Source organism: Zea mays, chromosome 6 (assembly GCF_902167145.1).
Source record: "Zea mays cultivar B73 chromosome 6, Zm-B73-REFERENCE-NAM-5.0, whole genome shotgun sequence".
In the NCBI taxonomy this organism is placed as follows: Eukaryota; Viridiplantae; Streptophyta; class Magnoliopsida; order Poales; family Poaceae; genus Zea; species Zea mays.
This window is the reverse complement of record NC_050101.1, coordinates 9,954,909-9,981,581: the sequence shown is the minus strand read 5'-3', so window position 1 is coordinate 9,981,581 and position 26,673 is coordinate 9,954,909. Positions and strand designations below refer to the sequence as shown.

The following is a 26,673-nucleotide window of genomic DNA, read 5'->3' as shown; positions in this document are numbered from 1 at the left end:
CCGTCACCTTCGGGTTTTTCGGTTCTTTACCGACCGGACGGTCCGCGCTTGGTCTCGGACGGTGCTTGCTTTTCCATCAGATGGTCCGTAGTGTAGACTTGTGTTTTTGCATTGGTTATGTCCGAGGGTCATCCTGGTGTCGCGGACGGTCCGCCGCAAGGGCCCGGACGATCCACCGCAAGGGCCCGGACGATCCACGCTTAGTCTGTTTTTCTAAAAAGCTTTTCCTGTCTGGAATAATTTACGGTATTCCGGACAGTCGATTTAGAATAGTTATAGATGAACTTATGCACTTGTGGAATGATCAACTAGATAAACTGGTTAGTCCACAAGGTTTGTGATGGTCGTCAAACACCAAAATCGATTATATGAAATGTTGAGACTATTTCCCTTTTAGGCGACAACGACCGGTTTCTCTCTCTCAGTTTTGTTTCTTTGGTCGACGAGCTCCCTGGTGGGCGCGAGCTAGGCAGTTAGGGGAGGGAACGCATGGGCAGGCATATATGCGTAGGGATGAGGGTCTGTAACACCCTGTCCAATCCCTGGACCGACGGTACTTACTCCTGGCAGCTCTCTAGGATCATATATTGTCCCCACAGACCAACACGAGTCTTTTGTGCGCACTTTGTCCTCACTCATGCGCACCCGAGAAAACTTCCCGGTCGGTCACCCATCCCAAATTGCTCCAAGCCAAGCACGCTTAACTTGGAGGTTCTTTCGAGATAGGCTTCCGAAAAAGAAGATGCACCTTATTGGTATGATTACACTATTAATTCTATTAAGCCTTGGGCCAGGACATCCCATCCCAAGGGCCAGGATATCACAGGGTCCTCCCGAGCGGAGTCCGCACGAACGACGAGTTCCACGGCGGCTTCGCTAGCCATGCACGCGACCGGTGAGTGAGCCACAGCGGAAGAAGCGGACTCGGTACAACAAGCTGAGAGGACGACTGACCTGACCCGTGGGACCCACGCGGCAGCGGAAGCGCGCCCGTTTATGCACGCGCAAGCTGCGGAGGAGAGCGTCCCCATGGGACGGCCCCACCCGCAGTGGCACAAGGCGACTGGTGAGTGAATGCCAAGTGGGCCAGGGAGTTGGTAGGGGTTTTGGGCCTGGAGCGCGGCGGGTGAAAATGGAGGAGTGGGGGAGAAGCAGTGGACCGGTTGCAGGGGACCGGGCCAAAAGTGATGTAGCCGGCCCAGCAGGAGAAAAAAATTGTTTTCTTTTTCTTTTGTTCATTTCTCTTTCTCATTTTTTAATTTTTAAATCCACTTTTAAATTTGGTTTTGGATCTCAAATTCAATTAAATGCACAATCATAAGAACCAGTATGAGATGCCATTATATTTGTATATATATATATATATTTTTATTCATTCATTTATTATTCCACATAAGTAATTGCTTTTGGAATATGTAGCCCACATGTAATTATTTTAAGAAAAATAGTTTATATTGTATGATCTCTTATTAGAAATAAATGTTCTCACATTAATACTTATAAACTTCAATAAAGACTAATTTATATAAGAAGCTTTTTATTGAATTTTTGTTATTAAACTTTTATTTAAGGAGATGTGACTTCAAATGTTATGGGAAAAGAAAGAAAAAAAATATTCTAACAATATCTTTGAAATTTTTTACTATATTATAAAAATGAGATTTAGGGTGTTACACTTAAGCTATCTTTATCTATATTTAAACTATACTCTATAAATAATCTAGCCTATATAAAAATGTTTTAGTTGACTAGAACTACATATACGGTTATGTTCTTGTACTCACACACGTGGCAGCAAGGACTCGTCCACGGAGGCCGAGCAGCAGAGGCACACGAATCGCCGTTGCCTCCGCCGTCCGCCTCCTTCTCCAAGCAAACGGAACTGAAAAGAAAAGGTCCCGCCCCGGCGGCGGCACCCGACTCTCCATCCACCGCTCGCCTCCCCTTGCCCCTCCTCTCGTCTACTCGTCACCCTACGCTCGGCTCCATCCTCCCCGCCTCCCCACGTGTCCTCCCGCTACATGGGAGCGCGGGCTCCCTAGGGTGCCTCGACCACCGCCGCCGCCATGTTCGAGGGGGTGGTAAGCCAGGTGCTCTATGGCCTCCTCCGCCGCTACGTCAAGGGCATCCAGAAGGAGCAGCTTAAGATCGGCATCTGGAAGGGTCAGTCTTCGATTCCCTCCCCCCTCCTCTCTAGCGCCGCTTTTGCCCAATCGCGCGCGAACTGGCGGCGGTCTCAACTCTGCCGCGCTGTAATTCGTGCTTGTCCACCTGTTACCGCAGCATTAGTTTTCGAATTCTGTGGCTGCGTGCGTTGATGCGCTCTTTTGGGCTTTTTCATCAGTGTAGCACTCCTGCCTGATAACTGTAGCTTCTTGGTTTTATGTGTCAGTTTGCGCATTGTTAAGTGTCACAGTTATATTGGCTCCCCGTTACTACTGGATGTTATGCTTTGAGTTGCTAAGTAATTTTTCGTAGCATTAGTACTCATGTGGTGTGTACCCTGCAGTGTATCTGATTGTGACTATGTTTCTGGTGCCCCCTTGTCTGCAGAAGAAATACTGCTTGAAAATGTAGAGCTGATTCTGGAAGCCTTTGACTACCTGCAGCTGCCATTCGCGCTGAAAAATGGTATGGATTTTTTAATCCAACTGCACTGATTTATATCTCTGTTAACCATTGCATGGTTGTAAACTTTTACTTCTGTTCCACTGCTTTACAGGACGAATTGGGAAGCTAAGCATCCGGATTCCTTGGAAAAAGCTAGGATGGGACCCTATCATTATTGTCATAGAAGATGTCTATGTTTGCGCATGCCCAAGGGAGGACTCTGAGGCATGTCACCGAATTTGGTCATAGTACAGTGCTCAGTTCACTTTGTCAAAACAAGTATATATATGTTTCCACCCTTATGACCAAATACATTCTTTGGTTCTTTATCAGTGGAGCTCAGATTCTCTGGACAAGAGGGAACTAGCTGGAAAGTTGGCTAAACTTAATGCCATTGAGCTTGCTAAATTTTCTAGAAGAGTTACAGGTGAGACTGCACCCACATGTTCCTTACAGACTTTTGAATTTATTGAATAGTGATAGGGGGGTTAGGACTGGGAAATGTCAGTGGGGTAGTTCTAACCGGCAACTGAATAAACATGGAGGGTTAGGATTAACCTTTCCTTTGTATCTTAACTCTTGAGCCATCCCTCTAGCCTCAATCTAAGTACCCTTTTGTTGCTCACTTTTTCTTTATAATTTTGCTTCACTGTTAGCTCAATAACTTGTGTCTTCTAGTGGTGACTTCAGGTTTCGTGTTGTCACCATTTCTTTTATTTATTTTGTTTTACCACGTGCCTTTTCTATTCTAATGAATACAAAGCGTCACTGAACTGGTAGCTTAGATAAAGCCTCACAAGTTTTCACGTAATATATACTAAGTATATGTGTAAGATGTGTTTATATAAAAGAAGATTTGCAAATTTCCCATGATAAACTCCATGCGGATCACATGCTAACATGTTTCTGTTAGAGTATAAGTGAATTGCCCCATCTATTTCCATTAGCTTAAGCTTTTGGGTTGAACTAGTTGGTGCATGCAACTTAATATGATATCAAAGCCAGAGTTCTCGAGTTTGAATCTTGATTGGCGCAATTAAATAAAATAATTGTTGCTTGATCCTATTCCACGTTTAAGGCATGAGAGAGCCTCGACGTGAGGAGTGTTAGAATATAAGTGAATTGCTCACCTCTCTCTCCATTAGCTTAAGCTTTTGAGTTGAATTGATTGGCGCATGCAACTTAATATGCTATCAAAGTTAGAGGTCTCAAGTTTTCGAATCCTGGTTAGCACAACTAAATAAAATAAGTGTTGCTCTCTCCTATTCCACGTCTGAGGCCTGAGAGAGCCTCAACGTGAGGGGGAGTGTTACAGTACAAGTGAATTGTACACCTCTTCTCATCAGTTTAAGCTTTTTGGTTGAACTGGTTAGTACATGCAACTTAATATTTTTTGTACCTGAATTTATTATAATGTAACGTAATTGCCAAGTCTCATCACATGTGTGTTCAGAAGAGCTATGCAGTATACACTATTCATGGCCTTCCCTATTCTTTTGACTTCTAGATAATCAAACGGGACAATCATTTTTGTCCTACATATCAGCAAAGGTAACAAACTTGCATTATTTAGTTTAAACATCAGTATTTTTGAAGATTGTGCGTTGTGATGAAACATGTTTTATCGCTTTGTTTGATTTATGATGGCAGATACTGGATAGTATCCAAGTTTCTATGCGAAATGTTCATATTGTATACATGGATACCCACAACGGTCAAGTATATCTCTTTTTTATTTTCCAATTTCTGCTATTTATTGTCTGTGTAATTTCTTTCTGTTATTCAGTTCTGTGCATGGTTTTATTTCAGTTGTCGTCCAAGTTTGGTTTTATTATTTCCTTGATATCTCAACCTTTTCTCTAAAAAGGTTACCATGAAGGTGGTCAAAAGTTTTTCAAGCTCATTTTTCATTGATGTCACAATGACTGGAATTTAATTTGTATTACCTTAGCCTATTAGAGGTTCTGTTGATTTTCTTTTTCATGCACCCCTCTCACGTCATTGTAGATCTAGTACATCCAAATCTGTATATCTCTGAAATTATAGGTTGCTTGAAATAAAAAAATACAAACAAACATCTTTTCTCTCTCTAATATGCTGGAGAGCTGTGTATCATTGTATTAAAAGGAGAGGAAAAGGCTTAGGGCCCAAAACATACAAGGAAACGAGATACACACACACAGGACAAACACAAACACCACAAACATCTTCGGTAACCTAATTTAGTACACTTCACATCTATTTTCTACGTCTAACATTCTGACCTTGAGTGTTATCCTTTTTTTGTATTTTTATTCCGCCGACTAGTCTTACTTATGCCTATTCTTGGTGAAATGTCAATAGGGGAACTTTGTATTTGGTTTGGAATTCACAAGTCTCTCAATACAAACAGATACCCAGAAGCAAAGTTTTACAATGTGAGTTCATCCAATCATTCCATTTCTTTTGTTCTAGAAGCTTTAGTGAAGCAATATATTGATAATAAAGACTTATACTGTTCTAGATAAAAAGCCATTCTTCTTTGTATACAACTTATTTGTCATCATTTGTCACTAAAGATTAGGATTTGAAGGACATGTTTTACTTAGAAAAAATTTGGAATAGAAAAGTGCACCCGTGGTCCTTACACTTGTTTAGCGTTGTCCTATGTGCTCTTAAAATACACATATTGGCCCATAAACCTGTTAAGTGTATCACTTGAGATCCAAATCACATCAATCAACAAGTAATAACATATGTGGCACTCATGCATGGAGCCTGAGATGTTCCATGGTCACTACATGTTAATGGTTGTTGTTGTTAGAATAGAATGTGCTTGTATATCAGCCATAGCCACATCAGATTAGGGGTCCACATGGTTGTTCTATAATAGAGGAAGACCTTAACTAACTCTGATTAAATATAGGATAGTGTCGTAGTAAAGACATCAGGGTACCAAAGCTATTTGAGGAAGGGTTGCTAGGGGAGTGGCGAGTGAGCCCTGACACCATAGAGTATGACTACCAGGTTGTTACTAACCCTAGAATTGACGTCACATTACCCAGTCCCTAAGGACTATTATATATATATATATATATATATATATATATATATATATATATATATATATATATATATATATATATATATATATATATATATATAGGCAGTGGGCCTGGGCCTAATGGGCCTTAACACCCCTCCTCAAACTCAAGGTGGAAATGGAGGATCTGAAGCTTTGAGTTTGATCAAGTGAAACTGATGTTGTGCTCTTGTTTGTGCTTTGGTGAAGAAATCTGCCAACTGAGATTCTGAGGGCACATATTGAAGATCAATAGTCTTCTGCTGACAATGAGATCGAGTAAAAGATGCATCGACACCAATATGTTTAGTAAGTTCATGCTTCACTGGATCATGAGAAATCTGTATAGCACTCATATTATCACATAACAAAGGTGTAGGAGTGTCACAAGAGACACCAAGATCATTCAAGAGCTAGCGCAACCAAATAATTTCAGCAGTGGTAGTAGCAAGAGCCCGGAGCTCGGCTTCAGCACTAGAACGAGATATGGCCGCTTGCTTCTTGGATTTCCAGGCAATGGTTGAGGATCCAAGAAGAATACAGTAACCTGTAGTAGAAGAACGGTCAACAGGATCAATTGCCCAAGTGGCATCGGAATATGCATGAAGCTGAAGTGGGCTATCAGAGGCATAGAGTAAACATCTTGATCTTGTCCTGCGTAAGTATCTAAGCACACGAAGCAAATGACCATAATGAACTGAGGTCGGTGTGGATACAAATTGGTTCAAAATATGAACAGTATGGGCAATATCAGGTCTGGTGATGGTAAGATAAACAAGGCTACCCACAATATGGCGATATTGAGTTGGGTCTGCTAGTGGTGGTACCATCCTTCGGACGAAGTTGTAAATGAATATCCATTGGTGTCGCAACTGTGCGTGTATCAGTAAGCCCAGAGCGATCAAGAAGATCTTGTATATATTTGGACTGAGATAGATAAAATCCTTTTGGAGTCTGATGAACTTCAATGCCCAAGAAATAGCTAAGAGGACCCAAATCAGACATCTGAAATTCCTTACTAAGATGCTTCTTGACATGAGAAATATGGTCTGAGTTGTCACCTGTAATCAACATATCATCCACATATAATAGAAGTAAAGTGCGGCCTTTTGGAGAGACATGAACAAACAATGCAGGATCATGTTCACTCGAAGAAAAACCAGCAGTTGTGATGACAGAGATGAATCTATGAAACCAAGCACGAGGAGCTTGTTTCAGACCATACAATGCGCGACGAAGACGACAAACATGCGCTGAGGGGGTATTAACCCTTGGAGGAGGATGCATATAAACTTCTTCATGTAGATCACCATTGAGAAAAGCATTCTTGACATCCATCTGGGAGATAGTCCAAGAAGATGAGGTTGCAACTGCAATCAAGGTTCGTACAGTGGTCATATGGGCAACTGGTGCAAAAGTCTCATCATAGTCAAGTCCTTGAGTCTGTTGGAAACCACGAGCCACAAGACGAGCTTTATACCTCTCAATATAACCATCTGATTTTGTCTTAACTTTGAAGACCCATTTACAAGTGATAGGAACAACATGCGAGGGTAAAGAAACTATATCCCATGTGCCAGTGCGTTCAAGAGCAGCCAATTCATCAATCATAGCAAGCTGCCACTCAAGAATCCCAGAAGCCTCCTGATAAGTAGTTGGTTCAACAATTGCCACACCAGCTCGTGGAAAACCATAGCGATCTGGAGGTTCAATGGTACCACGGTCACGAAGACGATATCCCTGATTAAAAACACCATTAGACTCAGTATTGTTAGTACAAGAATCGGGTACAGTATCAGTATCAGGACCAGCCGTTGGAATAGAGCAGGAATGACGAATGTAGGTTTGGGTGATAGGTGGTTTGGAAGAGTAAGATGACGTGGAGATGGAAGGTGGTGTTATGGGAATAAGAACATCAGGTGTGGATGTGGAAGATGATAGTTCAGATGAAAAATCAGGAATGGAAGGAAGACACATGAAAGAAGTGGATTCTGTGGGATAATATGAGGAGTGAGTGGACTTGTTGTGAAAAAGGGCGATTTTCATTGAAACTCACATCTCTAGAAATTCGAATACGACGAGTAGCTGGATCATAACAACGACAGCCTTTGTGTTCAGGACTGTATCCAAGAAAGACACACTTGACAGATTGAGCAGTCAATTTAGTCCGTTCACGTGGTGGTAACAGGACATAACATAGACAACCAAACACACGAAGATGATCATATCGTGGAGATGTCCCAAAAAGAACTTCACCTGGTGTTTTGCCAGAAAGTTTTGATGATGGTTGTCTATTAATGAGATACACGACAGTGGAAACAGCTTCACCCAAAAATGTGAAGGAACAAAAGAAGATATCAAAAGAGTACGAGCACTCTCAATAATATGACGGTGTTTGCGTTCAACAACACCATTTTGGGCATGAGCACCAGGGCAATAAAATTGACCTAAAGTACCCTCTGAGGTTAATATCTGGCGAAAATTATCAGATAAAAATTCACCACCAGAATCAGAGCGAAATTTTTTAATAGTGGCAGAAAACTGGGTGTGAATCATGCGAGAAAAGGACTTCTAAATAGAAGGCAATTCCGAGCGGCGTTTCATGAAGTAAATCCAAGTATACCGAGAATGATCATCAATAAAAATGACATAATATTTATGACCACCTTTGGAAACAAAAGGAGTTGGACCCCAAACATCAGAGTGAATAAGATCAAAAGGTTTAGCAGAATGGGAATAGTATGGAAGTTGTACTTGTTTGCCAAGATGACAACCTTTATAATGAAAACTAGACTCAACATGTGTAGGACCTAAACATCCTGACTTTATTAGAGTAGACAGACGAGACCCACATAAGTGACCAAGACGAAAAAAACGATGATGCCACTGGGCACACGACAGCGTGGGACCGGAAACGGCAAGCACACGAGCTATAGAGGCATGGTAGGAAGGAAGACACAATGTGTCCAAGATGTAGAGGCGAGGCAAAGATTTACGGCGACGGCCAGTCCCAATCACATCCCCTGTGTGTCGATCCTTTACAAAACAAGATGAGTCATCAAATCCAACAAAGCAATTGTGATCGGTAATTTGACCAACTGATAGAAAATCCATGGATAATTCAGGTACAAAGAAAATATTTGGGACAGTAAAATTTGAATTGGAAAGAGAACCCTTGTGGGTGACATGACATAATGTACCATCAACAGTCTGAACAGAAGTACCCTCGGTGACAGGTGCAGTAGAAGCCAGCCGTGATTGATCAGATGTCACATGAAATGAAGCTCCAGAGTCAAGAACCCAAGTAGATGACAAAGCACCAACAGATGAAGTAGCAGCAACAGCAACTGAGCCTCTAGGAGATGGTCCTGTACCACGTCCACGAGTAGCACGCCGGACACGAAAATCAGCCAGCTTCTCTGGAAACTTAGTAAAGCAGTTCTCAGACCGATGAGTGGTCTTTTTACAATGCTCACAAGGATGAAAGGAGGTGCTCCTGGACTTCTGAGTAGTGGCCAATACACTGTGCGAACTCAAACCAGTAATAGGAGACATGGACTTAAGACGAGTCTCTTCAGCAAGTAATTCAGACAACGCCTGAGCCATGGTGAGAGTATCAAAACTGTGTAGTAACCTTGCACGAATAGAATCAAATTCAGGTCGAACGCCCATAACAAATCTGTAGGTAAAGAACTTCTCAATGAACTTATGGGCTGGGCAAGGCACAACTGTACAAGCAGGCACCATGGAGGTCAAAGCACTCAATAAGACGATCAAAAGCTGAATAGTATTCATCAATGGACATATCATGTTGCTCAATGACATGAGTTTGCTGCATAAGGGTATGTAAAAGAGCCCCACTGTCCTGAACAAACCGATCCTTCAGATGAGACCAGATAGCCCTAACAGTGGTGAATTTGGACAGACTCATAATCATAGTTGGTTTAGTACTATTGACCATTGCAGCCATTACTTTGCCATCATTGATTTGCCAAGTCTTGATTGCAGCTGCGTTGCTTCTATCAGATGCTAAAACTGGTGAATCTTCAGTTAAATGGAATAGTAAATCATGACCTCTTAATGTAGTTTGAACACAAAAGCCCACTCTGGGTAATTCTGCCCATCAAGCACAATATTGACAACAATAGCATTGGACGTCATATTGAAGAGTAGGAAAAGGACAGAAGTATAATGGATTTGAGAAAGACTGTCTTGATGGTACCAAAACCCCTGGTTGCAGTTGATGAATAGTGGATACGCCGCTGCAGCCTAGACGAAAAACAGATCTGATCGGCACGAGTTGGAGATCTGATGCACAGACGAACCCAGCAGATCTGGGCGCGAAGAAGTAGGCGCAGATGGCTGCCCGGAAGCGAGACGGGCGTAGAAGCTCGCAGACGTGGCAGATGTCATGGACGGCGGCGAAGAAGAAGGCTGCGACGTCCCTGGGGAGGCAGAAGGACGGCGCTGCGGACAGTCGCGACACCGGCGGCGTCCCTGGCGTCCCTTGCGAGGCAGACGGACGGCTTACGGACAGCCACGACACCGACGGGGAGCGGCGGACGCGGCGACGGCACCCGGGCGGACGGCGCTCGGCGAACGCGCGCAGACGAGCGACGGTGCGCAGGAGAAGAAGGCCGCGGCGTCCCTGGCGAGGCAGACGGACGGCGTGCGGACGACCGCGACACCGGCGGCGGGCTGCGGACGCGCGAACGGCGCCCGGCAGACGAGGCGGACGACGACGGACGATGTGGCGTGGACGGCGTGTAGCGAACGAGGCAGAGCGAGCGCGCAGATGGCGGCAGACGAGGCAGCAGAGGGTAGGGGAGGGCCGCGACAGCGAGAGAGCTGCGACGGCGGTCGGGCAGGGAGGGCCGCGACGGCGGCCAGGAGGAAGGCCGCGACGGCAGAGAAAAAAACCCTAATCTAAACCTCCTCTATACCATGTTACTAACCTTAGGATTGACGTCACATTACCCAGTCCCAAAGGACTATTATATATATATATATATATATATATATATATATATATATATATATATATATATATATATATATATATATATATATATATATATATATATATATATATATATATATATATATATATAGGCAGTGGGCCTGGGCCTAATGGGCCTTAACACAGGTCAGAACATTACGAGCCTAATACACAAGGATTTTCGCAGAGGTCCGGCCGGCAATATGCGTAATACCCTACATCCTCTTCCTGATCATGAATTACTGTATATAGGTGGTTTATAAGATTACAAGCCCCAAGCCAGAGAGGGGGAAACTCTTCCTAGGAGAGGGGTAGGCTAAGACAAGCTAGATTAACGTCTCTTATTGTCGTCTTAGCCGGATAACTTTCAAGGCTCTTGGCTTGGGTTTGGTGGATTTTGCTTGGGATTCTAGTGGGAGTTGAATGTTTTCGACCTTGTGAACCTGAATTGAACGTTGCTCTAACACCCCTTTTTATAGTTCAAAAGTGTGATAGTATTACATGTATATACTTCATGTGCCCCTGCTTGTCATAGAGCCAATTGTCCATGTCTTGCCAGTTTGTCACTGGATTGTGTTGTGTCTCTCAAAGTAGGCATGCATTGATGTAATCATGTCGTTCTTCCCTTAACATATTAATGTCTCCTTGTACCTTTTATTACAAGCATGATCTTGTGTACCACTAGAAACAAGGATTCTCCCAATCCTCGGACAAGTGAGATTTCTTGTCAGGAAGTAGTGGCATATACTAAACTATGTGCACACAACATGGCTCTAGGTATCAGTGCATTAGCTAAAGCCCCATATCTCTATGTGGCAAATTTTAGCACAAGAGATCTTTCTAGCCACCGGCTCTCCTCAAAGACAAGTAGCCTAAAGGCTCAAACAGCACCGACATAGTTATATATACACCACTAGCAAGTTAACAACAATGAAGTGTTGCCCCTCTATATCTATTTGTTTCATGTTGTTGCCCCTCTATATCTATTTGTTTCATGTTGTTGCGCTGCCAGTCAATCACTAGTTAGCCATCAATATTATTTGTGTTTGTATTAAATTATTAGTTTCCGCTTAATATTTCTGTTCCCATTCGTTTTCGTACGCCCGTTTATCCTGCTCCCGTTCCCGACTTTTCTGGACCTGAACTGTTCCCGGTGAAAAAAATGTGGAAACAAAAATGAGAGGGGGACTTTCCCGCCCGTTTTTGTCCGTTTTCATCCCTAGACCCATGTTTCAGTGTCGTACGACTTCCAGTGGGCCCTCCACACCTTTCAGCCCCGAACCAGGTTGTGGCTGTCACTAAGTCCTTGTCACTTTCGAGGGGGGGCTTTAGCTCCCAGGAGTATATATCATTAGGCGCCCCAAGGCGCTAGGGGCCCTAAGGGTTTACACACTAGGTGTGTCGGCCTGTCGGGGCGCGAAGGGCCCCGGGGGTCTTATATCGCCAGATCCCCGAGGCGCGAAGGATCCTTGGGGGCTTATACTGTAAGTTGCCCTGAGGCCCAAGGGGCCCCATGGCTTATACTGCTAGGTGCCCCAGGACGTGTTTGTTCAAGCTTATATTTGTATTTTGTATTAAATATTTTAATGATCATTGTCCTTCTATGCAGTTCATTGATGACTAGGTCAAGACAAGATGAAGTAAATAAGATAATTGAGATATCAAATGTTGGAATTTACTGTCATCAGCTGGAAGAAGAGCAGGATCTATGCCATGTTGGTGCTCTTGAAAATGACCACTCAAGGGATTATCTTGTAAATCCATTTTGTGTGACTGTATCTGTGCTTGTAAGTGCATTCTTCAACATTGATACTGTCATCATTTTTTTTGTCCATAAGGCTTCTAAAGCTTTCTAACTAATATTTATTTTGTTACCTTTTTGCTGAATATGAAGGGCAGGCCTAGTGCAGCGGTGAGAGCTGTCTCACTGAGTCACCAGGTCATGGGTTCGAAGCAGCCTCTCTGCATTTGCGGGGGGAAGGCTAGCCTCGGTCCCTTCCTCAGACCTCACTCATGTGGGAGCCTCCGGCACTAGGTCTGCCTTTTTTTTATCTATTGCTGAATATGACTAGCCTGATCTGATGCGATCATGTCTTCATTGTAGGCTAACAAAGCTGCCAAGCTTGACGGTACCCCTCAGTATAACATGACTGCAGAGCTAACTGCATTGGTTTGATTTTTTTGACTTCCTCCTAGATGTCTAATTTTATAAGTAGCACATTTTATCATCAGTGAAGAACTTCAGTATCACTGCTTATGTTTTCGTCTTGTTTCTCTAGGCCCTATCTGTTGATGAAATCCAGCTCCAACAAATCTTAAATCTTTGTGATTACTTCACTATCTGTGCTTTGCGAACAAAGTAAGCTATTCTAGTTTAGATGGCTAAAAACTCCTATTTGCTTATTAAATGCATTGCCATTTATTTTTATACGGAAATCATGGGTTCCTTTCGTCGTTCTTCATAAAATATACTATTCCTGCCATGAAGTCATTCTCTGTTCCACTCACCGTTGATCCTTCTATCTTTGAATGGATATGGTTGTTATTTTATATGTAATTTGTAGCAGTTCCTCACTACCATCTGAGTAACCATCCAAGAAACGGTTACTGACAACAGTATTTTTACAATGGAATTCACATGTTTGAATATCTGGATCTCATTGGATTTCTGATTTGTTGAACGTCAATACTGGATCCATGATTAGTTACCCATAATTGCTGATGCAGCAAATGAAGTGTAACGTATTCCTGTAACTTCACAGATATGGTCGTTACCGTCCTTCTCAAAGCTCTTTATCTAAGAGATGTAAAGGTTGGTACAGAATGTGGTGGCAATATGCTCAGAATTCTGTATTAGCAGATGTTCGCAGAAGACTGAAGAAAACTTCATGGCGTTATTTGAAGCAGCGACTGTAAGCTTGTTTTTCCATGTTCAATTTTATCACTGACATTTGAAATGAGAAGAAATACTGCATGAGTTGAATGTAGCCATTGTGAATTTGATCTTGGAAGTTGTTTGTTACAGCAATAAAGAAATATATATGGTTTATGATCTTCTTTGTGTCAAGGTTAGGTTGTCAATCACAGCAAACACACTAAATTATTTGATGAATATGTTTTAGTTTCCCTTTTTCTGTTAGCAAGCATCAGAAGACTATACCAATGCATGAAAGCTATCTGCTGACAGATACGAATATACCAAAATTTTTATAATGATGTTTGAAATTGATGGCATGTTTTCCTTTTGTAACCCTAGAAACACCACTCTTTATTTGAGTCCGTCAGCAGAAGGAAAGACCTTAAATAAAAATAAAAAATAAGCATATAACTTTTAAGTTTTAACTAGATTTGTTGCAATTCCGTTAAACTTTCAGTTTTATGGTTCATGTTCACTTGTTTGTACTCTCATTTCGTTCCTGTTGCTGTGTTGCACTGACACTTTGTTGTTTTGGATCTTTCTTAAGGTAGAACCAACACTTATGCCTTTTGCTTATACAGCATTATTTTTTCTACCACTTTCCTCTTTATTGGATTGTAACACACATTTATATGGAAGCCTTTAGTTGTATCTTTTCTATATGTTTTGCAGGAATCACCAACTAAGATATGTGAAATTGTACAGAATGAAATTGGAGCTTTTACAGAAAGGACAGGTACCCTTTTCTTGGTATTTTTTCCATGTTCCTGAAGTAAACTCAATGAACCTTTGCTGTAGTTTAGTGCAAGTGTACAATAAACTTAAGGCTGAGTGCCTGGGCAGCTGTAATTTCGCTTGCTGATTCCCATGTTTTTAAAATTTACACACAATCATATGAACATGAGATCGCCATTTGTCCCTGCTGTGTTTGGCTGAAAGACCTGATTCTGACTTTGAAAAGATCTTATCTAATTTGGAATTTTGGTCGCACACACTATAAAACCCTTTCTCGGGCTTCTTTGAGTTCATTAATCATTATGCTGTATATATTGTTTCCCTCTTCCTAGTAAACAAAACTTTATGGATGAATTTTTCTCTCTAGAGAATTTTTTTGAACAAACGCAGGAGAGCTGCGTGTCATTTCATTAAGAAGAAAAAAAAACCTGGGCGCCTCCTAAATGTCGGTTTTTTATGTGGTTAGTTGCTCAAAAAAGGTGTTGGACAGCTGATCGTCTTGCAAAAAGAGGATTGGATCACCCTGATAGTTGCCCTCTTTGTGAACAAGAAAGTGAAACAATAGACCATCTTCTGGTCTCTTGTGTTTTCTCAAGGGAGTGCTGGTTCCTTTTGTTGAGACAATTTGGACTGCATACTCTATCCCCTCAACCAGAAAATGACAGTTTCCTGGACTGGTGGAGGACAATAAGTGAAATGGCAGCTGGACAAATGAAGATGGGGATTAACTCCCTTGTTTTGCTTGGTGCATGGATCTTATGGAAGCACCACAATCAGTGTGTCTTCGAGGGCGGCAGTCCGAGTGTTGCTGCTGTTCTGGAGCAGGTTGGAGAAGAGCGAAGGTTGTGGGAGATGGCTGGGGCTAAGGGGCTTATTTTCCTAGCAGCTAACCTTCCTCACGGCTAATTTCTGTTCAAGGTTTTTTGTTTTTGTTGTTTTTTTATCTGTTTTTTGAGGAGTTTAAACCTCAGTGTTATGGTTTGTAAGGGCTTCGGTCCCGACTTTTTTCTTCTTCTTAAATATAATGATATGCAGCTCTCCTGCATATTCGAGAAAAAAAAGAAAAAAAACAAAGAGGGGCATGACAAGACTTGCCAGCCCCAAGTACAGACCGCGGCTAAGAACAGGGCGACACACACAAGGTAGAGAACGACCACTAGCTTCACGGAATTACGGTGGAGTCCCCGACGGGAGCTGATGCAGCAGGAAGTCTTGGAGGGCTGAAGCTCCAGCCAAACACCAAATGCGCCCTTTCTCAGCCACTGCTAACACGACGTGTTGAACACAAGGCCTAGAACCCTCAAAGACACAAGATTTACGATGTTCCAAAGCTGCCAGGCCACTAGGATGATTAGGGAATTGAGTCCTTTCCTCATGTCCTTTCCAACACTCTTGATGCTTTGGCTCCACCAGTTTGACAAATGCGTGCAGTCCGGCAGAGGGGCAATGGGTTGCAGACCAAACTTGCCGAGGATCGAAGTCCAGGCTTCACGGGCGAAAACACAAGAGATGAGAATATGTTGAATGGTCTCGTTGGACTGATCACAATGAGGGCATGCATTAGGATGAGGCAGCCCTCTTTTAGCAAGTCTATCGGCTGTCCACACTCTGTTCTTGATTGCCAACCAAATGAAAACTTTGCAATTCAAAGGTGCCCAGGTCTTCCATACTCGCCTCCAGGGGCAAAGGTTATGGACCTGGCGAAGAAGACGTCAGACTTGCTAGAATAGATGCCATGCTTAGAAAGGCGCGAAGTGTGATGGTCCGCAGTGTCATCCTGAAGCTCTATACTGTCGATGAGGTTCCAAAGCTGCAAATATTCCACAAGCACTTGTACAGACAAATTGCCTTTAATGTCTCGAACCCAATTCTGACCCAGCAGCCCCTGAGCCACTATCCTCTCTTGTTTTGAGATTAGGAGGATCAAATTTGGGGCCAGATCAGCGACAGCAAGACCTTGCAGCCAACGGTCTGTCCAAAACTTGGTCGATTCACCATTACCCACTGCGGAAACCACAGCCATGTCAACAAGGGCTTGTACACAACCCGGCACACGGAAAGGAAGACCGGCCCAGGGGCGAGAGGCATCCGTCTTTTGCAGCCACAACCAGCGAGCACGCAATGCCCAGCCGAATAATTCCAGATTAAGGACACCAAGGCCTCCAAGCAGCAAAGGCCGCTGACGGCCTCCATGCACCTGCTCCTGCCCTTTCCAAAGAAAACCTTTTCGTATTTGTTGTATCAGGAGATTGTTTCCTTGTGCGTATAAATATGGTTTCTGCATATCATTCTTATGATTTTTTCATTGTTTAATGTTCACCCTTTTTCAGATTGTTAGTGAAGACATTCTACAAGAGTTGGAAAATATGGACAGAGAATGTGATATAGATGACATACTTAACTACAGAACGATTGCAGAGCAACAACTGCAGGTTGTTGATGGTTCTGTTAGAAGAACGTTGAGGGTGATTGTGAATTACATTTCATTCAGTTTAGTCATGTTGAAAATGTCTTAAGTAAACATTTTTACCACTCATTGAATTTATATTCACCTACATCTATTGTAACATTAATGATTTATGATTGGTATGGCAGTTGTCCTGGGCAGTACCTATTTAAGATGGTTTGATGGTGTTTGAACTTTTGTTAGCCTTGTAACTAAACAAATATTGGCTCTCTAAAGTGGATTTAGTTTTCTGTTAGTACATATCCATTTGTGCATCATATCTGAACTGTCATAGTAACTCAGGGGTGACTTTGACACCGCAATGCTGTTCAGGCTCTTCTGTTCATAAATCACCTTGGCACATCAAATACCAGCTGCTGAAAAAAACTGTTGCAAGTCAATTGCTGTGAGCTGCTTAAAAAACTGATCGAAGGCACTTGCCTTTAAGGCCTATCAAATTGCATGTCATGTATATGTTCTTTAAGTGAGACTGAACCAGGAGCATCATGGTATTTTTTGGGTGTAGAAAGTAATTTAACATCATGTTTATCTAATGCATGCAATTTTGGAAGCTATATAGCTTTAGTTGCTCAGCTTTCACATTTTCAGCATAACTATGGTGACATAGTCCTATATTCTTGTTTAATAAGAATGTATTTGCCTTGTTTTTTGGGTGTTATCTATGGTAACACTTCACTGATCACTGGCAGGAATCATTGGTGAAATCTTCCATAGATACTCATAGTCCAGGAAGTCCTCGAAGCGATGAACAGTTGGCAGGGGCAAGCCAGGGATGGTTAAACTGGCTTTCTCTTGGAATGCTTGGTGTTGGTGGAACAGCTGATAGTAGCTCATTTGCTGGTGTTATTTCTGAAGACATTATTAAGGTTATATTATGCGGTTAACCATTTTTGTGCAATTTAGTAGGAGCAGGCAGTTCTAAAATCTTTATTTTCCATTTTCAGGATATATATGAGGGAACAGAATTTCGTCCAGTTTCTTCTGCTGAAAATTGTTTGAAGAAAGAAAACTACTATTCTTTGTTTGTTAGACTATCTATTTCTCAGATAGTCACAACTGTCACCTCCAGGCAAGTGTTTTTTTCTCTCGAAAGGGGCAGGAGAACTGCATCCCCTTATATTAAGAAGTTAGAAAGTAAGGTCCAAAACATAGACCAGAATACAGAGACTTCCTTACGGAGGTCGAAAACAGAGGAAAAAAAGGAGATACATCCAAAAAACTAGGAAAAAACACCAGCAACTATGCAGCCGAGGGAAGGGCAGCAAGGTATGAAAAACCCTTAGCCCCAGCCATCTCCCACATCAATCTCTCTTCACCCGCCATCTTGAGAGCTAGAGAAACATTAGGAGACCAGCCATCGAAGATACACTTATTCCAGTGATTCCAGATTATCCAAGCTCCCAAAACAATAAGGCCCCGTTTGTTTCGTTGGAATTGAATTCCATTTTAATAATTATAATTTAGACAAAACTAATTAAGTTCATATATTTATATATGTAATATATTTGTATATTATCCTAAATCATATGAGAGAGATAGTTATATACTACATTTATGTTATAGCGAAGCAAGTAAAAAAGTGTGCTATAAGTTGTACATCGGAAAAATAACATGTAAATCTATAGAATCAAATTCCATCTCTCACCTCATGAATTTGAGATAGGCTTATATGATAACTTTGGAAAGTGGTGGAATGTCACATTCTAAAAAATAGCCCATTCCATTAGTAAGATTTCAATTCCTCAAAATGAAAGGAAACAAACGGGGCCTAAGGGAATTGGAACCATTCTTTGCTTGACCAATAACTGAATCTGAGGCTCGATAAAAATGAAACCCTTTGGAGAGACTACGATGGCGGTCATTTCGGCAGACCGTTCGGCGGTCATTTCGGCGGACCGTTCGGCTCCTCGCCCTCCCGCCTTCCCTGCATGCCCTTCCGCCTCCCCCGCCCATCGCTCCGTTAACGGCGCCCGCCCCACCCTCCCCGCACCACCTAGCCCCTCGCCGGCGCTCACCCCGACTCCGGCGACCACTTCCTCCTCCCCCTCCCGTGTGGCGACTTTGTCTCCCGCGGCTTGTCCGTTCTCCCCTGCTGGACGTTCCAAGGCGCAGCGGTGGGCGTCTTCCTGCCTCACCAGCCCGTCCTCATCGGCCTTGGGCGTTGGTGCCGTTGGAAGCGGTGCCTCGCAGAGGACTTTCAAGGACGTGCTGCTGCTCCCTCTGCCCCTGCCGTCTGCCCGGCAGTCCCTCCCTAGACCTCCGCACAGACCGAAGTTTGCGGTGGTGCAACGTCCTGGAACGGTGCGCAGGCCTGTTCCTGACCGGGAGGGCTGGGTTAGGGTCGAACCTCGTCGACGTCAACTCCCCCCTTCGCCACCTCCCCGTCGATCGATCCCTGAGGATCTCCGGGGTAGGTGTTTTAACTGTCTGGCCTCCTCTCATCGGGCGGCGGATTGCCGACGTTCGGTGCGCTGCTTCAAGTGTTGGGGGCTCGGACATCGTGCAGTTCAGTGCAAGGTTCGTGCTGCGCCGGTGATCAAAGCTTCAGTTTCGGTGTGGGATTGTCTTGGCCCTAAGCTGGTTCACAAGCCTTTGGACTCTCCTAGACGCGCCATGGAGTGGCGCAGGGTCTCTTCGCCGATCCCGGCCATCCAGAGGTCCGGTGTGGCTGATCCTACCTTGGGTAGCACGAAGAAACGCCGCCATCGTACGCGGGGTCGAAGGCCTAAGACCGCCCCCGTTGCACCTTTGGAGGGATCCAGTGAAGTTGCACCTCCACCCGGTTCCTCTTCCCTAGAGCCGGTCAGGGTGCAGGCCCCTCAACCGGTTGTTCCTGATATGGTGGAAGCCACACATCTCTGCATTTTGGACCGTGCGGATGCGCTTGCTCGAGAAGAACTGCGGTTGCGACGGTGTGCTCTGTTCGTTGTTGTCACTGGTTCAAGACCGAGGGTGGCTGCTGAGACTCTTGCTGATGAGGTGGCTGCTGGTTTCGGGCTGGATGCGTCATCCTTCTCCGTTCATCGTTCGTGCCCAGAAGATTTTGTCTTAATCCTGAATTCGGAAGAGTTGGCCAATCAGGTGTACAACAATGGTGCTGTTTTCAATTCTCTTTCTGGGTCTTTCAAGTTCCTGAGATGGTCTAGACTTGCCCATGCCGAGGTGGTGGCCTTTCCATCTCCTGTTCTTGTGGAGTTCAAAGGGATTCCAATTCATGCTTGGGATTTGGCTACTGCTCAGAATTTGTTGAGGGATCACTGCACTGATGTGGAGCTCCATCCTGACACGGTGAATCGACACGACTTCTCTTCCTTCAAGGTTTTTGGATGGTGCCGACGTCCACACCTCATTCCAAATTTGGTGGAGCTCCTTGTTCCGGAACCTTTGATGATGACGCCTGGCTCTACCTCTCTTGAGAGAAGATTGCTCGCTTACCAAGTGACTGCCCTTGTGTCTCTGATCTCTCCGCCGGTGCATAGCGCTGCTGCACCTCCGTCGCCGGCGTTTGATGATGATCAGGACAGCGGGCCTCGTCGGCGCAGGCTCAACAGTTCAGTTCAGATGGGGCATGCTGAGTCCGGGGAAACACTTGCAGCGCGAAGGCCCGTCCGTGAAAGGCTGGGTGTTGCCCCGGTCTCTGTTCGACATGTGGAGGCTGGATTGTCCGTGAAAGACTCGGCGCCTTCCGTTGCCTTGGTTACTGGGGACACGCATACTGAAGGTCTGAAGCTGTGGAGCCGGTGATTGGCTGCATGGATGCTGGGTTGAGTCTGCCCCTGGAGAATGTTCATGGGCCTGGCACTGAGACTTTGGAGATTCCAGGTGCTTGCGATGGCCCGGGTGGCGAGGTCTTCTTGTCCATGACTGATGTTGACGTGGACTCTTCTGTTCCGGCGGTGGAAACTTTGAGTGCATCTTCATCCCTCCCGAGTGGCCCTGCCATCGCTACCCGTGTGGGGACTGTGTTGAAGCCGTCCATGAAGGCTGTTGGGGCAGGGCTCAGTAGGTGGCCGTGTTCCCCCATCAAATATTTCAGAAGGAAGCGCAGAGGGGCTGCTGCTTCACAATCCCCTCTCTCGGCTGCTCAGTCAGCGACCACTGCTGATTTCATCGCTAGAATGTCCAGGCCGGCCGCTCGGGTCCTGTGTGGGCCGCAGAAGCAGAAGCGGCAGCGTCGCCCCAGGGCACCTTGTGAGGGGGCTCTACCTCGGCGGAGCAGGCGCTTGGCTGGAGCAGATGTTGAAAAGGTAATGGCCCCAGCACAAGTTTCGAAAGGAAAATGGAGGATTGCTAATGAGCTCGGCCTTCTTGGTGGGGATCCATCTGAATCGCTGTCCCTGGAGGTTCTCGATAACTATGCCAAGGTTTTCGGTGAGCGGCTGACTGATCTGCAAGTTAAAGCTCTTGCGGCTCTCTTCAACTGGACTGTCCCAGAAGACTTGCAGGGTGCAGTGGTGTAGGCCTGATCGCCTCTGTGTGTATTGATGGTCGTTTTTTCAATGTTTTTCCAAATGGATCCGTCAAAAATTGTGTGTTGGAACGTGCGGGGTCTTAATGGCTCGGCCCGTCAGGATGTTGTTCGTTGTTTGGTGGACTCAGTCAAGGCTGATGTTGTTTGCCTCCAGGAAACAAAAATGTCGGTTTTCTCTCGCTTGTTTGTGTTTCGGTTGCTTGGGTCTGAGTTTCAGAATTTTGTTTTCACACCTTCAGTTGGGGCTAGTGGAGGGATTCTAGTGGCTTGGAAGAATAATATCAGCTCATGTGGCTCTAGGATTGATGACCATTGTGTCTCGGTGAATTTTAGCCTTGAGACTGGGTCATCTTGGTGGTTGTCTTGTGTCTATGCCCCTCAAGGGAATCATGAGAAAATTCAGTTCTTACAAGACCTCAGATTGATTAGGACCCACTGCTCTGGGCCCTGGCTGGTTGTTGGCGATTTTAACATGATTCTGTGTGATGAAGACAAGAGTAATTCCAATGTTGATCGTGCTATGATGGGCAGATTTCGAAGGTGGAAGGACGATCTTGCCCTCCTGGAGCTTCCTCTGATTGGGCGCAGGTTTACTTGGTCGAATGGGCATGCCTGTCCTACTTTAGTCAGATTGGACAGGATGTTTTGTACTGCTGATTGGGAAGATTTATTTCCAGATTGCCTTCTCCAGAGTGCTGCTACTCAAGATTCGGATCACTGCCCTCTCTTGTTGGGCCTGTGTGATATTAATAAAAGGAAAGGGCGCTTCCATTTTCAGGCCTTCTGGGTGAAATTGGAGGATTTCCAGGATGTTGTGGCTAACGCATGGAGTTCGATTCCCGCAGGCCAGTGCCCTCTTGTTAGTCTTTCCAAGAAATTACAGGCTACGGCAAAGGCTTTGCAGCGTTGGAGTGATAATAAAGTGGGGGATTTAAAACTACAGCTTGAAATGGCTCGGGAGCTCCTTCATAGGTTGGAGATGGCTCATGACAGCAGGACTCTATCTCCAAGTGAGGATTGGTTAAGGCGTACCCTTAAGAAGCACATCTTGGTGCTCTCCTCCTTGTCGAGATCTATAGCCCGTCTTCGGTCCAGAATTAATTGGTTGAAAGAAGGGGACGCTCATACTTCCCTGTTCCATGCTCAGGCTAGATTAAGAAAGAAGAAGAATTTTATTGGTTCATTATCTACAAGTGAAGGGCTTATTTTGACATCACATGAGGATAAGGCTGATGAGTTGTTCCATTTCTATGATGCCTTGCTCGGGACTGCTTTGGGGAGAGAAAATTCTCTTAATCTTGATGCCCTGGAGATGCCTTCTTTCAACCTCAATGAGCTAGATGTGCCTTTCTCAGAGGAAGAAGTTTGGGGTACTGTAAAATCTATGCCGTCGGATAAAGCTCTGGGCCCGGATGGTTTCACCGGCCGTTTCTACAAGGTTTGTTGGGTAACAATCAAAGCTGATGTTATGGCAGCGATCTCTTGTGTTTGGGCTCGGAAATTTAGGAACATGGGGCTGCTCAATTCAGCGTTTATCACTCTTTTTTGCCTAAGGTTGAGGGTGCAACCCAAGTGAAAGATTTTCGTCCGATCAGCCTTGTCCATAGTTTCGCAAAGTTAGTAACAAAGATGATGGCCAACAGATTGGCTCGGCATTTGAATGATATGGTTTCTCCGAATCAAACAGCGTTCATTAAGAAAAGATTTATCTTAGACAATTTCATGCTTGTGCAGCACACTGCAAGGTTTCTTCATCGTCAAAGGCAAGCCCGCATTCTTTTCAAGCTCGACATTTCTAAGGCTTTTGATTCGGTATCTTGGGCTTTCTTGCTAGAAGTCTTGCAGAAGTTGGGTTTTGGGCAGATCTGGCGTGACATCATTTGTGGGCTGTTAGCCTCTTCTTCGACGAGAATTTTATTAAATGGTGTTCCCGGGGACTACATTGCTCACCAGCGGGGTCTTCGGCAGGGGGACCCTTTATCTCCAATGTTGTTCATCTTAGTCATGGACACTCTCAACTTGCTAATCCAGAGGGCCTCTGATGAAGGGCTGCTTCACTCTCTTTCCACGAACAGTTTGCAGCACCGATTCTCTTTATACGCGGATGATGCGGTGGTTTTCCTCAAGCCGGTTCCTTCAGACATAAATCTGATTCTGGAAATCCTTCGGATTTTTGGGGATGCGTCCGGTCTAAAGACCAACGTTCAGAAGAGTAATGTTTTTCCTATCCGATGTTCTGAGGCGGATCTTGCTTGTGTTCAGGAGCTCCTTCCATGTTCCATTTCGGAATTTCCCTGTCAGTACCTTGGCCTCCCGCTTTCTCTTGGAAAGCTTAGGAGAAGTCAAATTCAAGCAATTGTCGATAAAACTGCAGCACAGTTACCTGGGTGGAAAGCTGATCTGATGACAAAGGCTGGTAGAGCCATTTATGTTCAATTTGTGATGACATCAAGAATGATTTATGCTGCTCTGGCGTTGGACATCCCTTCCTGGGCTTTTAAAGCAATTGATAAGCTTAGACGAGGCTTTCTGTGGAGAGGGAGGAAGGAGGTGAATGGTGGCCATTGTCTGCTGACTTGGCCCAAAGTCACTAGACCCAAGGACCTGGGGGGTCTGGGTATTAGTGATCTTCGGATCATGAGCTGGGCGCTGCGGGCTAGGTGGCCTTGGCTGCAAAAATCTGATAGGACTAAGCCATGGTCGGACTTTCAGATTCAAACTTGCGACATTGTGCAAAGCTTGTTGGCTGCGGCTGTTATCACTCATTTGGGAGATGGGTCTGATACTCTGTTTTGGAAGGATCGTTGGCTGAATGGCAAATGTATTAAGGAGGTGGCACCTGCTGTCTTCGGTATGGTGCCCAAGCGTATTGCTTCTAGGCGCCTGGTCAAGGATGCCTTGCCTGATCTCAATTGGTTGGCTGATCGGAGAGGGGCTATTTCTGTTACAGCCCTTGCTAATCTCATGGACCTTTGTGACTTACTCGAGGGGATGGTTCTGCAGCCGGATGTTCCTGATGTGCATACTTGGAGGTTCAGTGAATCGGGTGAATACTCGGCTAGTTCAGCTTACAGGGCTTTGCTCCTTGGCTCTGTTAGCTTTGAGCCTGCTGAACGCATTTGGAAATCCTGGGCTCCAGGAAAGTGTAAATTCTTCCTCTGGCTTGTGGAGCACGATAGATATTGGACGGCTGACAGACTTGCTAAGCGTGGCCTGGATCACCCAGAGTCTTGCCCTTTATGCGACCAGATGGAAGAAACTATCAACCATTTGCTGGTTCAGTGCAGTTTTGCAAAACAGTTTTGGTTCAGCCTTCTGTGGTCGGGTGGTTTCCAGGAGCTCTGCCCTTCCCCTGATGACGTCTGTTTTGAAACCTGGTGGAGGAATAGTGCTGCCAGGGTGGGCAAGCCTTTATCCAAGGGATTCAATTCTCTTGTCATTTTGGGTGCATGGACTTTGTGGAAGCATAGAAATAGGTGTGTTTTTGATAACTGTAACCCTAGCGCTGCGGTGGTGTTGGCAGTTGCAAGGGAGGAGTTGATGGGTTGGCGTATGGCTGGAGCCAAAGCGCTCTCTTTCTTTCATTTAGAAGAGGTGTCTTAGGTGTCTTAGTTGTTTGGGGAGTGTTTTTTGGTTTTGGTTTGCCAAATGTAACACCTTTGTACTGGGGTTTTTTTCTCCCCATTTTATTCTTCTTCTTAATACAAAAATACGCAGCTCTCCTGCGTATTCAAGAAAAAAAAAATCTGAGGCACTTTCCCACCAGTTCATAAAGGAGGATGTACTAGGCTGCGGTGGTAAATTCTGCAGACCGAAAGGTTGCAAAAGCTGGAACTAAAACACCCTTGAGAAAACACAAGAGACCAGAAGGTGATCCAAGGTTTCAGCTTCTTGATAACAGAGGGGGTAGCTGGCTGGATGATCCAAACCTCCTTTAGCAAGTCTGTCAGCCGTCCAACATCTCTTATGAGCAGCGAGCCAGATAAAAAACCTGCATTTCGGAGGAGCCCATGTTTTCGACACCCTAGTGTAGGGGCCAGATAAAGTTGAGCCTGCAAAGAAGCCCTCATAAGCAGCCTTTGCCGAGTAGCAACCATCTGATACTAGGCAAGTATTGCAATTTGTTTTCTTTTCTGGTACCCTCCATGACTAATAATGTAACTAATTTAGTTAATATGGCATGCTTTCATGTTCTTCAAAAGCACTGAGTAAAGCCAATTACTCAAAAACTTTGACACATCCAGTAATTATTTCCATTACAGCCCTAAAGATGTGGTTGACAGTTGATAGTGACACTTAGTCTTTATAAGAGTTATAACAACTTGCAAGGAAGTTTATCAATTTAAAAGATGCATCGCTGTGGCAACTGAACTGTACAAGCTGCTTTGTGAAATACTGATGTTATGACTGGGCGCCTGCTTTGTGAAATACTGATGTTATGACTGGGCGCCATTATAGGCGCAGGGCAGCAGTAGGAGATAAGGATTAGGTGGATCAAGTTAGTTGGATAAGGATTAGAGGGGATCCCAGATTAGATCTCCTAGATCAGGATAAGGATTAGTAGGGGAAATAAATACTTGTAAATGCTATCCAATGGAATTAAGCAGAAGCAATTACCATTGCCCGCTTCCCTCAGGAAGCAGGGCGAACCCTAGCCACCAACTCTCTCTCTCTCTCTCTCTCATCTCTCTCGAGATCAGCCACGGTGCCCCTGTGCCGTGCACCGCCTCAGCCCTCCGTGTCTCATCCGTACAATCTCCGAAGCATCTCCGGTAGGGATCCCAGCCGTATCAACTGATGTGTTTGTCTTCATAGAATTCTTTGTGGCCTAATTGAGAGTTTCGACAGGCGACAACTCAAATGGAAACTATCACCAGAAAGCCCATTTTTTCACGTGCTGGATAACTCAGGCTGTGTTCAGTTATTTTGTAAGGGTGCCCAAAACGCCCTTTATCCAGTTATCCTTAGCTTAACCAAGATCATTTGGGCTGAAGCAAACTTATGGTAGCTAAGATTGAAACCCAATAAGACACATGAACCAAGATAAGATAGTAAAGTACACATATGCTTTTAGTTTGAGCATGAATAGATGCTGTTTTACTTTCAGTTATTTGTTCCTTTTATCATATGCATGTATTATATATAGCACTAGCAACTCAAAACTTAAATTTCTTGAAGTTCAATTATTTGCAACCAATGGTTAAGATATAATTTGCTGCGTAAAGTTCACTTGTCTAGTTGTTCTTGCTTCCTGTTTTTTCCTCTTTCCTCTCCTCTCTCTCCTGGAGGCTGGAGAGACCTGGGTCTTCTGGGCCTTTCTTTAGTTCTTATTTTATTTTCTCAAATGTGACCTGTTTCCTTTTTTGCTTTTCTTTTATATATAAATAAATATTTACAATAATAGGGGCTTCCC

The 26,673-nt window shown here is 44.4% G+C and overlaps 1 protein-coding gene across 3 annotated transcripts in view; it reads left to right on the top strand.

Moving 5' to 3' along the window:
• The first annotated feature begins 1,788 nt into the window (after positions 1-1,788).
• LOC100384121 (uncharacterized) overlaps positions 1,789-26,673 on the top strand; it is an 86,413-nt gene continuing 61,528 nt past the window's right edge. Inside the window, exons 1-15 of one of the 3 annotated variants that reach the window (XM_008649944.4) lie at positions 1,789-2,163; positions 2,554-2,631; positions 2,723-2,835; positions 2,944-3,037; positions 4,118-4,161; positions 4,261-4,329; positions 4,954-5,027; positions 12,280-12,457; positions 12,775-12,840; positions 12,950-13,029; positions 13,433-13,582; positions 14,260-14,323; positions 16,653-16,754; positions 17,479-17,655; positions 17,734-17,858. In XM_008649944.4, coding sequence (XP_008648166.1) covers positions 2,067-2,163; positions 2,554-2,631; positions 2,723-2,835; positions 2,944-3,037; positions 4,118-4,161; positions 4,261-4,329; positions 4,954-5,027; positions 12,280-12,457; positions 12,775-12,840; positions 12,950-13,029; positions 13,433-13,582; positions 14,260-14,323; positions 16,653-16,754; positions 17,479-17,655; positions 17,734-17,858 — 1,511 coding nt within the window. In that variant the 5' untranslated portion in view covers positions 1,789-2,066. Of the gene's footprint in view, positions 2,164-2,553; positions 2,632-2,722; positions 2,836-2,943; positions 3,038-4,117; positions 4,162-4,260; positions 4,330-4,953; positions 5,028-12,279; positions 12,458-12,628; positions 12,706-12,774; positions 12,841-12,949; positions 13,030-13,432; positions 13,583-14,259; positions 14,324-16,652; positions 16,788-17,478; positions 17,656-17,733; positions 17,859-26,673 lie in introns of those variants that run through there. The other 2 variants (XM_008649943.4, XM_008649945.4) reach the window with 2 other exon arrangements.